The sequence below is a fragment of the Podarcis filfolensis genome, assembly GCF_964270895.1.
Source record: "Podarcis filfolensis genome assembly, chromosome: 1".
Taxonomy (NCBI): Eukaryota; Metazoa; Chordata; class Lepidosauria; order Squamata; family Lacertidae; genus Podarcis; species Podarcis filfolensis.
Genome location: NC_139604.1, coordinates 126,677,340 through 126,691,059, shown reverse-complemented (window position 1 = coordinate 126,691,059; position 13,720 = coordinate 126,677,340). Strand labels below are relative to the sequence as shown.

Here is a 13,720-nt window from a genome sequence, read left to right as displayed (position 1 = left end):
CTTCTTGGTTTGTTGGATTCCAGTCTGACCACTACATTGAAGATCAAAATATTGGAATTAAATGTGGCACACACGTTCAGGCTGCAAGGCTGTATTTCAAGAAGGCGGGGTGAGGTAAAATGCAAATATGCAACCTTTCGTTTGATACATTAGAATGAAGGCGGCCTTTTCAACTTCCATCGCTCCTCGCCATTGGCCGTGGCGGTTGGGATTGATGGGAGCTGTAGTCCAATGACATCTGGAGAAGTCGTCACCTGCCTTTTTCTGACCCAGAATCCACTCTTCTCACCCAAGCATGCATTTGGGGACCACTTTCTGAATCTTTTCCCATGGTGGTACTGCTGCAACCCACTTTGGATCAGGCCATTTGTTTATGTGTTACATTTGTTGTTGTTGTTTAGTCGTTTAGTCATGTCCGACTCTTCGTGACCCCATGGACCAGAGCACGCCAGGCACTCCTGTCTTCCATCGCCTCCCTCAGTTTGGTCAGACTCATGTTTGTAGCTTCGAGAACACTGTCCAACCATCTCGTCCTCTGTCGTCCCCTTCTCCTTTTGCCCTCCATCTTCCCCAACATCAGGGTCTTTTCCAGGGAGTCTTCTCTTCTCATGAGGTGGCCAAAGTATTGGAGCCTCAACTTCACGATCTGTCCTTCCAGTGAGCATTCAGGGCTGATTTCCTTAAGAATGGATACGTTTGATCTTCTTGCAGTTCATGGGACTCTCAAGAGTCTCCTCCAGCACCAGAATTCAAAAGCATCAATTCTTCGGCAATCAGCCTTCTTTATGGTCCAGCTTTCACTTCCATACATCACTACTGGGAAAACCATGGCTTTAACTATTCGGACCTTTGTTGGCAAGGTGATGTCTCTGCTTTTTAAGATGCTGTCTAGGTTTGTCATTGCTTTTCTCCCAAGAAGCAGGCGTCTTTTAATTTCGTGACTGCTGTCACCATCTGCAGTGATCATGGAGCCCAAGAAAGTAAAATCTCTCACTGCCTCCATTTCTTCCCCTTCTATTTGCCAGGAGGTGATGGGACCAGTGGCCATGATCTTCGTTTTTTTGATGTTGAGCTTCAGACCATATTTTGCGCTCTCCTCTTTCACCCTCATTAAAAGGTTCTTTAATTCCTCCTCACTTTCATATTTATATCCTACAGTTATATCCCACATTTATATCCTATCACTACATTTATATCCCACCTTTTCCTCCCAAGAGCTCATGATTCTCCACGCCCCCATTTCAGCCTCACGACAACCCTGTCAGGTAGGGTTGGCTGAGTGGGGATTTGAACCCTGGTCTCCCAAGTCACAGTCCAACACTCCAGTGGCGTAGTGTGGGTTGTTAGCACCCGGGGCAAGGCAAGTAATTTGCGCCCCCTAACCCGTGGATTTGCACCCCCTAACCGATGGATTTGTGCCCCCTAACCCTAACCCCCAGATGTTGTGGCCGGTGCGGCCGGCCCCCCCTGCACCCCCCACGCTACGCCACTGCAACACTCTAACCATAACAACACTACTGGTGGTACAGTCCCAGCCTACGAGCTGAAGTCCAGTGATCTAGAGGACGTGACCCTATACTTAATGGATGGTATGGTTCTTCTGTTGGGAATCTGTATACGTGCAGCTACACACACAGAGTCAATAAGGGTTTGGCCGACAGCCAAGGCAATGTGAAGGAGTAAGTTTGCCCGGTAATACAGAGGCATGGAGACAGCTCCATGATTGGTCAAGCTCCCTCATGGGAATAATGATTAATGGCCCACTAACTGGAATGTGTCAGTGTACGAGTTTGAGTTCAGGAGTTGTGAGTCGTGTATGAGAGAGCAAGTTAAAGATCCGTGTTCTGTTCTGTTCCTGTAAATAGTCCAATGTATATAATAAACACCTAACTACAAGTTCCTGGTTCCTGCTTCGTCTATCCTGTCTGCAGCCAAGTTGCCAATTGCTTCCATGGATTCTGCGTTTACTCTGCTAGGTCTGCCTAAGGTCCTGCAACTAGTCAGAAAGTTGCGAAACAGCAACAGGTTTTGCCAATATCTTCCACCTTTTTGGAATTACGCCTAGTGCTCTGCAGACGTTAATTCACAGGTACCACCGATACCATCTGTGTATTAATATGGGGATTGCATTACAGCGTACTATAATATTTGGAGGGTATTTTTGTTTTGTTTTGTTTTGCCTGCTACAAACTTCTTCATCTCACGATAAAAAAGTAGAGCTACAGAGAGAAGAAAAATTCATTCCAGCCATAAAAGCGCCAGAGTTAATGCTCCATAAATCTATTCATCACAATTATGAGATTTCTTCATGCAGATAACATTTATATGACCTTCATTACTATGGTTTTAGGAACACCCACATAAAAAAAAGAACTTTTGCTCCCCCCCTCCAGCTGCATAAAAATGAAGGCATCTCTGAACCCAGTCCCAAAGGCATATCGTTAATAGCTAATTCATGTGTAGATATTGTATTATTTCCATGGAGGCTAATTGACAGGGAGATCTGCGGCTTGACTACAAAATAAACAGGAAGGCACCCTATTTTGACACACTCTCTGTTCTTAAGGCAGCTCTGAGCCTATTCAAGGGTATAAAGAAACACATTTTCTTATACAGGGTGAGTCTTTTAAAAGAGGCCCCATGGAACATGTATACTCTGTATCCACAGGGCCTATTTTAAAGGCCTCACCCTGTCTAATTATAATAATAATAAATTTTATTTATACCCCGCCCTCCCTGGCCAGAGCCAGGCTCAGGGCAGCTAACACCAGTCAAATTACAGTAAATGGGGGGGACCCAAAAAAAAAAAACCAATTTAAGCTTAGAATACAATTTAAAATGCAGCCTCATTTTAAAAGTAGCCCATATATCAAAAACATGAGGGGAGGGAAACATAAGGGTCAGACTGAGTCCAAACCAAAGGCCAGGCGGAACAGCTCTGTCTTGCAGGCCCTGCGGAAAGATGTCAAGTCCCGCAAGGCCCTAGTCGCTTGTGACAGAGCATTCCACCAAGTCAGGGCCAGTACTGAAAAGGCCCTGGCCCTAGTTGAGAACAATCTATCCACCTTGTGACCTGGGACCTCCAAAATGTTCTCATTTGTGGACCTTCTCCTCCACGGGGCATGCCAGGAGAGGCGGTCCCGTAGGTGTAAAGATTTGGGTTTCATGATCCCCAGATAAGCTAGAGGCACACAGCCCCAAAACCGAAGGGCTGTTTCAAACTCATTTGTGACCTTTGATCTTCCTCCCCCCATAGAATCCGGCCATGTGCATCTTTCCTATAGGAAGCCATCAGTTCTCTGCAGAGCTACCACCATGCAATGCGCTACAAGGACTGTGGTTGAGAGCACATGCCTGGGCAGTAATGTGTTCTCAGGTTCTGGACTGGCCCCACCCACTGGTATTATTCCCAGGATCTCCCTGGGAAAGAAGCACCTATACAAGGCTTCCTAGAATCATAGAATCATAGAGTTGGAAGAGACCACAAGGGCCATCGAGTCCAACCCCCTGCCAAGCAGGAAACACCATCAGAGCACTCCTGACATATGGTTGTCAAGCCTCTGCTTAAAGACCTCCAAAGAAGGAGACTCCGCCACACTCCTTGGCAGCAAATTCCACTGTTGAACAGCTCTTACTGTCAGGAAGTTCTTCCTAATGTTTAGGTGGAATCTTCTTTCTTGTAGTTTGGATCCATTGCTCCGTGTCCGCTTCTCTGGAGCAGCAGAAAACAACCTTTCTCCCTCCTCTATGTGACATCCTTTTATATATTTGAACATGGCTATCATATCACCCCTTAACTTCCTCTTCTCCAGGCTAAACATGCCCAGCTCCCTTAGCCGTTCCTCATAAGGCATCGTTTCCAGGCCTTTGACCATTTTGGTTGCCCTCCTCTGGACACGTTCCAGTTTGTCAGTGTCCTTCTTGAACTGTGGTGCCCAGAACTGGACACAGTACTCCAGGTGAGGTCTGACCAGAGCAGAATACAGTGGCACTATTACTTCCCTTGATCTAGATTCTTTACAGGTCAAAGAAACAAAGCGCGGCACACACCAATCATTGTGTTCCTGGTTGTGTTGGGATTCTGCCTGGAATCTTAACTGTCTTTAAAGTCCCACCCCCCTCCTTATTACCTTGTAGTTGAGTGTAACACAGTATGCATTGATGACATGATTAAATAAAAAAGCAAATACAATCTTTAAAAACAAACAAGCAAAAAACAAAGCAAAACAAAAACCCAACTGTCTTCCAAGTTAATTTGCTCCTTGACTATTGTCAATGAGGCAACTGCTTATTTATTTTGGATAACTCATTCTGCAGTTGTTAATCATCATGAGCTCTAAAAGCAATAGAAGCTACTAAAGATCTAGATATTCTATCCTGGGCAGGGTAGCATCTGGGGTGTTTTAGACATTGCCACATACTTGCAGCTCTGTCTTTGTCATCCTAAGAACTAGAAACTTGCTTTAAAAGTAGTGGTAGTAGAAAATATGATTCTTAGGATGCTGTGTCTAATACAAAATCATCCTCTGTGACATGATTTTGGGATTGCAGGCTGTCTAATCTTAGTGCTTTCATTAAATTACAACTCAGAGGACCATTCTGCATCATGCTCTCAGTATACATTTTATTAAAAATTCTTGAAATATCAGAAACCTGCTCCAGAGTAACCCAGAGAAAGGCATTCATTGGGGCTGCCTCTGTTTTATGGAATAGCTTCTCCGTTGAGTTAGGAGACACACCCATGATTTGTGCTTTCCAGAAACAATTGAAGACATTCCCCCCCCCCAACACATTTTCTCCTGCTAGGTGAAAATATATGTGCCTTAAGAGTTCATTTTGCATTGCTGTTAACCCCTTCTTGACTGTGTGTTGCATTCGTGTTTTCAATAGTATTCTTAGCTGTCTTGCCATAGGTTTGCAAATTTCCTTGAGACACATGTGATCCGTAAATGAATGCCTAACCATCAAAATCAAAACGATGATATCTTACCCTTTTCCTCAGGTTGCAGGTGAGCGTGAGATTCCTGGAGAAGGAGTTTGCAAAAGCTGTATAAAAGTCCAGGACTTTCAGCAAGGCTTCCCGCTTGATAATGTGCAAATCGCAGTAGGTCAGGGCCCGCACGTTGGCGCATGCGTGGGCCAGAGTGGTCTCCTTCCAGAAGATGTCCCCAAACACATCACCTTTACCTGGGAAAGCAGTGGGGAAAGTTCAGTTAAAACATGCCTGGTGTCATGAGCCCCACAGAGCTGTTGGAATCGGGTTTGGACTGGCAGGATCAGTCAGAAGAAGAGGAAGAAATAAAGGGTTGAAGGTGAGAACCTGGGTTCAGGAGGGGGGGTCTCCCCTTTGCACCCTGATTTTAGCCACTTTGGAAGGGGGAGCAGAGGCACTTTTACAACACCTCTGCAGAGCGGAACGCGACAGTTGTGACTTCAACATTATTATTATTATTATTATTATTATTATTATTATTATTATTCACCCAGTGTAGGGTAGTCTCTATGGGAATATACTGCATTTAATTATGGGGTATCAGAGTTTTTAGGGGGCTAACCAGGCTGGGATAGCAGGCTTGTTGGTTTTTGAATGTCTGATGTAGATTTTTTTCAATTTTGTTCTGTATGAGACAATGACAATAAAGATTATCGTATCGTATCTGGCTGGGCTTCCCCAGCCACTCTGGGTGGCTCCCAACAGGAGATTAAAAATACATTAAAACATCAGTCATTAAAAAACTTCCCTATACAGGGCTGCCTTCAGATGTCTTCTAAACATCAGATAGTTGTTTATTTCTTTGACATCTGATGGAAGGGCGTTCCACAGGGCGGGCGCCACTACTGAGAAGGCCCTCTGCCTGGTTCCCTGTAACCTCACTTCTCGCAATGAGGGAACCGCCAGAAGGCCCTTGGTGCTGGACCTCAGTGTCCGGGTTGAACGATGGGAGTGGAGACACTCCTTCAGGTATACTGGGCCGAGGCCCAGGTTTAAGAAAACATTTGCATTAATCCAGAGATCCTGGCAAATATTGGACCTGACACATCTACAGCTATTCTAAAGATACATAGAATGCACACAGCCCTGAGAATAAATATTTATGGGAGCTTCTTGCAGAAACTGGAATAGGTTTCACCTCATTTAATTCACCAACTGCTACATTAAAAATAGCCACTGTTCCAAAGTTGTGTGGAGTCACAAACTGCAGAGAAGGCATCTGTTATATCCCCACCCTCCCTTTAATTAGGCGCCTGCCAAAAGGGAAATGATGGGTCCTCATTTGTACACAAGGGAAACCGAGGCAATAAAAAGCACCGCCATGCCACAGCTTTTGGTTTTGGCGTTAAAACCTACAACATCCTGAAGAAAGGGACGCTACGACAGGGTTCTCCTCCCCTGGGTCATGCAAGGGAAGAATCTGGATTCAAAGAACATTCTGTCTTGTGGGGGTTTTAGCGCTACAGGGAAACATATCTGGAAGCCTAGGGCAAAAACTAGGCTATGCAAGGACACTCCTTACTCAACTGCAAGCCACACCCATTCCCGGCTCCTTTTTCCTTGCACAAGAAAATAAGAACTTCAGAAGAGATGCTGGACCAGGTCAGTGGCCCATCTAGTCCAGCATTCTGTTCTTACAGTAGTCAACTAGATGCCTGTGGAAAACCCTCTCCAGCAGGTTATTTGTGGGGCATAGGAATTCGTTCATTTCCCCCCCCCCAAAAAAAATATAGTCTGGCCCCCCACAAGGTCTGAGGGACAGTGGACCAGCCCCCTGCTGAAAAAGTTTGCTGACCCCTAGTCAGAGAAGCTGAGTACAGCTGGCTTAAACTGGTTCTCTTATCTCTTTCTATCAAGGTCATGCTGACTATAAAAATAAGGCCTATCTCTCTTTTCCTTCTGGTGTGGTGTTCCGTACATAGTGTTAAGGTTTAGACTTATTATCAGTTATTGTAAGTTTTAGTTAAGTCTTCTGCAACTGGATTTATTATGGACAGGGCCAATCCTGAATGTATTGGATTTGTGACCATTATGCTCATTTGCCTTCAGTAGTAGTAAAGCTCTGCTGGATGAAATATTAATTGCCTCTGGTCTATTTTGGGGGGAATCCTGCAACGTGTTTAAGTTTTTACCCTGCTAACTATATGTCAGGGTTCTGCTCTGGATCGATATTGAGTAGAATTCCATGGCAGGGCCAAAGGCCAAAGTGAGGACGGCGCTGGGTGCAAATTTTACCTCTGTGCAGTCAGCTAGTTCCTTCGCAGATGCACCTCACTCTCTGCCAGAAACATTATCCGAGCTCAAGGACACTTTCTAGCCAGGCAAAAGCTCTCAAGGAAGGCTGGAGAGGGGTGTGAGTGGCTTGGGAGGGAACATGGCCCTTGGGGAGTCCCAAGGGCCATACAGAGAGCTATGGGGGGCACATTTGGCCCCACCAAGGCCTGAGCATCCCCCATCTCCAATCTGTGGCTTTTCCAAGGAGTGACCTTGAGCAACTCACTGTCTCACAGCCTAGCCTACCCTGCAGGGGTGTTGTGATGATACAATGAAAATGGGGAGAGAAACATACCATTTTGTGCTCTTTGGAGAAAAAGCAGGATACCACTGCAGTAAGTAAATAACATTTCCCCTGCCTATGTCAACACAGTGTGTGTGTTCACGGCTTGCTGCAGCTGTTTTTGCTGTTGATTATGTCAATTTGGCTGCTATTACAGACCCATAATTTAAAAAACCCAAAAAAACCCAGACTTCAGTAGCTCTAGATAAATCCCTTTTTCTTCTTATATAACTATTAAAAGCCCTTTTAAACATACTGTGCAAGCAGAACATTTAATTCAATCTGGCTTCAGATGGTCTCCCGATAACCTCCAGGGGCTTGACTGTCAACCAATTAATGAATTAAATGAATTTAGAAACACTCGTACCCCACTCTTCAGCCAGAAAGGCTCCCAAAGTGGCTGGCCTACAATCAGTTAAAACAAGATAATCCCACGAACTTAAAACCAAAAGGACACATGCAAGGGGGGAAAGGAGGAAGGAGTGAAGAGAGGGGAGAAAGCAAAGCCAGGCACCAATTCTTAAACTGTAGTTCTTAAAATCCGCAGCTGGCGTGGAAAGAGTTTGTGGGAAAGAGGTTCCTGATAGAGCTGGTCTTTTGGCAACGCTGAGGGAATGAGCCTTGCTTCTCATCTCTCACTGAGGAAATAAATGCACTTCCTCCTCTGTTTTGTTTGTTTGTTTGCAAGGTGCGGACTGGTGAGGCCGAAGAGCCAGGAGGTTTTTCAGAGCAAGATGGAGCCTAGCTCTGGGCTGAAATGCTCCCTGCACGTTTGCACCCCAGTTTGCAGGCTTCACAGCATCTTGATGGGACCAGCTTGGGGAAAACTGGTCTGCTCGGATTGGCTTTCAGACCTGAGTCATAGAATCACAGAATCGTAGAGCTGGAAGAGACACAAGGGGCCTTCTTGGTGGTGGCGCCCGCCCTGTGGAATGCCCTCCCATCAGATGTCAAGGAAATAAACAGACATCTGACTTTTAGAAGACATATGAAGGCAGCCCTGTTTAGGGACGTTTTTTAATGTTTGATGTTCTGTTCTGTTTTTAATCTGTTGGGAGCCGCCCAGAGTGGCTGGGGAAACCCAGCCGGATCGGCGGGGTGTAAATAATAAATTATTATTATTTTATTATTATTATTTAGTCCAAACCCCGGTGTTATGTACTGAAGTTCTCATCCTGGGCCAGCAGGGGGATGCTGTAGATAGTTTTCACTCAGGTCCACATATGCAAATAAGGGATTGAAAGTGACGTTCAGTGATTGGATAGTTACAGAAAATGGTTACAGTTGCGTTATAGTGGAGCTCTATATAAGCAGGCTGGCTGAACCCTTCAGTTCAATTGTGTTCTGGCCTGTGAATAAACAAGAGCTGTCTGAAGAATCGCTGTGTTGTCTGATATGTTCACCCACAACTTAACACCCAGCAGTCCAGGGTGCTTCCAAGCCCTGTTTGAAGATGCCTGAGATTATCCCTGGCGCATCCAGCCTTCAGCATTGAATTAACTAACATGATACGGGTGGTAGAGTACTTTGCTGTTCATTCCCAGCAACAAGATACCAGGGTTCATGAATCTAAATCAATCTGCATTTGTTTGGGTTCTTTAAATTTGTTTGTGGGCTTTGCAGCTACTGCTGATATAATACATTTTATAGGAACATTCTAGATGGATCTTTTTGAAAGGATTTAATAGCTTTTTGGTGGGGGGAGGAGGGGAGGAACACAGGGAATTGGGAATAAAATAATCCCACTAATGATTTTTTAGATAACAACATGGCAGAAAGTCAATGTCTGTCTTGCTGAGTGCGCTGCTAATGGATGGCTTACATGGTGTACTGCTTTAACATTTATTTATTTATGGTAGTTAAAATTATTCTCCCGTTGGTTAAGTGCTCTTCTTGCTCATAACCGCGGCGTAACGAAACCTGCTAAAATGTCCTTCCTTGCACGGTGTGCTGTTTCAAGATGTACTTGCTCAGTAGCTGAATGTTTTTCTTTAGAAATCCGGAATAACAAAGCTTACTAAAAGCTGAGGCCACTTATTTGCAAGTAACTCCTGTTTTCTACATCTGTCTAGAAACTCTCTCTCTCTCTCTCTGTGTGTAGTTAAATAACAGAAAATTGAGGAGGAGGAGGAGGAGGAGGAGGAGGAGGAGAAGAAGAAGAAGAAGAAGAAGAAGAAGAAGAAGAAGAAGAAGAAGAAGAAGAAGAAGAGTTTGGATTTGATATCCCACCTTTCACTCCCTTTAAGGAGTCTCAAAGCGGCTAACAATCTCCTTTCCCTTCCTCCCCCACAACAAACACTCTGTGAGGTGAGTGAGGCTGAGAGACTTCAAAGAACTGTGACTGGCCCAAGGTCACCCAGCAGCTGCATGTGGAGGAGCGGGGAATCGAACCCGGTTCACCAGATTACGAGTCCACCACTCTTAACCACTACACCACACCAAGCTTGTAAACAGCCACTTGCCTACTCACCCATGGTGGGGAAAAATTGGTTCCAGGTGATCAACAGAGAAGTTTCGTTAACCCAGATAAGCATCTTCACCAATAACTTACACTGGTATGATTCTGCTAGCAACTTTTGTAAGCCTTTATTCATGTCCTGCATTCCTTTGATTGTTGAGCCTACGGTGCTCTATAGAAGGCACTTCCCAGACCCAAACTTACTTAGTTTAGGCAAGGTGCCTTCAAAACATACTTTGGGACCACACCTGTTAGCCATCTAGCCCAGGTATGGGGAACCTGTAACCGTCCAGATGTTAATCTCACCATCCCTGACCGGTGACCATGCTGGTACAGAGTAACGGGAGTTAGAAATCCAAATGCACATGGAGGGCCACACGTTCCTCATCCCTAAAACAGGACTCCCTATATTTAAGGAAATAACAGGATCCAAATTAAAAAGGGGACATGACCAAAGGCCAAAGAAGGAGATAAAGGTAAACGTAAAGGGATCCCTGACCATTAGGTCCAGTTGTGGCCGACTCTGGGGTTGCGGCGCTCATCTCGCTTTATCGGCCAAGGGAGCCAACGTACAGCTTCCAGGACCTGTGGCCAGCATGACTAAGCCGCTTCTGGCGAACCAGAGCAGCACACAGAAACGATGTTTACCTTCCCACCAGAGTGGTACCTATTTATCTACTTGCACTTTGACGTGCTTTTGAACTGCTAGGTTGGCAGGAGCAGGGAACGAGCAACGGGAGCTCACCCCATTGTGGGGATTCGAACCGCCAACCTTCTGATCGGCAAGTCCTAGGCTCTGTGGTTTAACCCACAGCGCCACCCGCGTCCCTTTAAAGAAGGAGATGGGTCTGCATAAAAACACAGTTATGGAATGTACATAGATCTCCTGCCAGCTTTTCTTGCAAAAAAATGGGGTGGGGGGGTTAACTTCATGGTTAGCTTCACCAGATATCATCCAAGTGTCTAGACAGGTTTATTTATGCAGAAGTCACAGAGCTATTTGATTTCAATAACGTTCTGGCGTCTTTTAAGCAAAGCAGGATCAAAACATCTGCCTGGCTGTTAGAACCTTGTACGTATGTCAGAAGAATATCCTTGCCAAAGCAGTAGGGTCCCGAGGGATGGGATGGTAGCATTGTATGATCTTGTGTTCAAGAAACATCTGAGTAAGCAGTTCAAAGCCCTCTTCTGAACTTGCCATCTTTCAACTACTTTTGGAGAAAGGTAGACTGGTTCGACTGCACTATCATATTCTAGTCATACTGTGACCTAAAAAACCCTCCCAAACCCTGAAAACATCACTTTGCACAAAGGTAACCCAGACCTGAATTTTGTAAGTTAACAATAAAAGAAATGTCTTACACTCAGCTGGTATTGTCTGTTCTGGACGGTAGTGGCTCTCTAAGGTCCCAGGGGAGGCACTTTCCCCAGCTCCGCCAGCTAAGATTGTTTTGCATCAATGCGCAAGGGATTGAATCTGGGATTTTCTGCCAACAAAGCATGTGCTATGGCCCCTCTCCAAGCCACATCAGTTCACTGAACTAGTCACAAAATTGCCAGACTACACCTGAAAGTAGTTCCCATAATTCCTGGGTGAACTAAAGGTGAATTAAGTTCATTTGGAGCAGAACTTGGAGTTATTTCTAGTTCATCTTCATTCCCTGTTTCCAAAGCAGGAGGACGCTTAGCTTTTCATTTTCATTTTTTATATTTAGAAAAAGTCAACGGCACACCTATAAAGAAAGTTAGCAAACAAAATGTGGAGGCTATATTCTAAGGTTTATTAGGCAGATATGGAAGCGCTGCTATTGCTAAAGTTGCTTAGTAATTTAATCACTGTTGCTAGGCAATCAGAAAGAATGGGTGTGAGTTATATCTTGTATCTTCCCTGGAAGAAATTCTCTTCCAACTGGAACAGCTTATGAAGTACAGTGGTACTTTGGGTTACACACGCTTCAGGTTACGTACGCTTCAGGTTACAGACTCTGCTGACCCAGAAATAGTACCTTGGGTTAATAACTTTGCATCAGGATGAGAACAGAAATCGTGCGGCGGCAGCACAGCAGCAGTGGGAGGCCCCATTAGCTAAAGTGGTGTCTCAGGTTAAGAACAGTTTCAGGTTAAGAACGGACCTCTGGAACGAATTAAGTACGTAACCAGAGGTACCACCGTTTAAAAATAGGAAGAACGTGGTTCCCTGATTTACTTTTGGACTCTATCCTTCAGCAATAAGCTTGTAAAATTCCAAATGCTGGGTACAGGAGATGACGCATGACCTTTTAATGAACGAAAAAGTTCATCTAAATGAATTTTAACTAATCTGGTTCATTTTGGGAAAGGACAAAGTGGAAGTGGAACCAGTTCCTTTTTGGACAGGATGAACAAGACTTAGAACAGGTTTCTTTTTCAAATGAACTTTCCAAAGTATTGAACCCTACTCATTTGGTGTCAGTCATGACTAACAATGCAGATAGTTGTGGGTAGAGGATAGGGATTGGTCTACTGTCTGCTATTGTTGAAAGGTGGCAAACTCCAGACGGGTAATCATGTTTAGTCTACTGTAGCAAATGCAAATGCAACAAGGAGACTTTGTGGCACTTGTTATCTCCCATCCCTCAGCATTCAGAATTTTACAAGCTGCTTTGCTATAGGACAAGGTCCAAAAGTAAGTCAGCTGAGGAGACCCACAGAAATTGTCTGTGCTATGAAGTTTCTGTCCAGTTGCTGTTCCCTTTCCTTCTGAATGTCATTTGAGATTAACATTGTATCCAGCTTCCATCAGCCCAGCCAGCCTGGCCAACGGATATGGATGATGTGAGTTGTAGTCCAACAGCATCTGGAGGGCCATGGGTTCCTTATCCCTGATCCAAATATCTCTGAAGGACAGCAGTAGAGTACGTTTCTTCCAGGTAGCCAACCTTAACATTTTTTCCAAACCCTAGACCAGCCTTTCCCCACCTCCAGCTCTCCAGACATTTTGGACTACAACTCCCATCATCCCTGGCCATTGGCCATGCTAGCTGAAGCTGAAGGGAGTTGCAGTTGAAGACATCTGGAAGGACACCCATGTGAAAAAGGATGCCCTAAACGTGACCAAATCCACCACAAGCTAAACGGGGCCAAGTTTTGCTGGGGGCCACTAGGGGGCGCATTGGAAGATGGCCGACAATACCATCTCTCCGACCCACACGGGGTAATTAAGAGGCTGTTATGGGAGTAGGCAGCCTCCCTTGTTGCCCCAAGGAAATGGGGAACACTGCCCTTGCCTGCTGTGCCCATAAATCACCCCCTAATTCAAAAGAAGGGGGTGAGGGCCCTAGGCAGAATGCCCCCGTGTGGACCTCGGCTCTCCTGGACGCTGTCTCTGATCGCGCACTAGTTGCAGCAATTTGGAATAATTAATTACAAAAGAAGCAAATGCACATATTTCAAGTGAAGAAGGGGAGTGAAGTCTGCTAATGTAAGTGACCTCTGCGAAAGAAGACGACGGGCTGGAGAAACAGGAATATTTTACGATGAAGATACACCAAAGGCGGGGTATGTTGACAATGGGGCTGAATGGGGGGGGACTTTTTTACCTTCCTTCTATGTGATTTACAAGAACCCCTCCTCATTAGAATCGTCGGTTGAACTGACCCAAGCAGGATGATTAAGGTCTGTGTGGAGATAAACTTTAACCAAAAGTATGCTTTATGGAGACCGAGAAGCAGCA

At 45.1% G+C, this 13,720-nt stretch overlaps 1 protein-coding gene across 1 annotated transcript in view; it reads right to left on the bottom strand.

Annotated features, from left to right (window-relative positions):
* KCNH5 (potassium voltage-gated channel subfamily H member 5) overlaps positions 1–13,720 on the bottom strand; it is a 196,143-nt gene that overhangs the window by 35,255 nt on the left and 147,168 nt on the right. Inside the window, exon 10 of the mRNA XM_083611785.1 lies at positions 4,991–5,187. Within this exon, the coding sequence (XP_083467911.1) occupies positions 4,991–5,187 (197 nt within the window). The remainder of the gene's footprint in view (positions 1–4,990; positions 5,188–13,720) is intronic.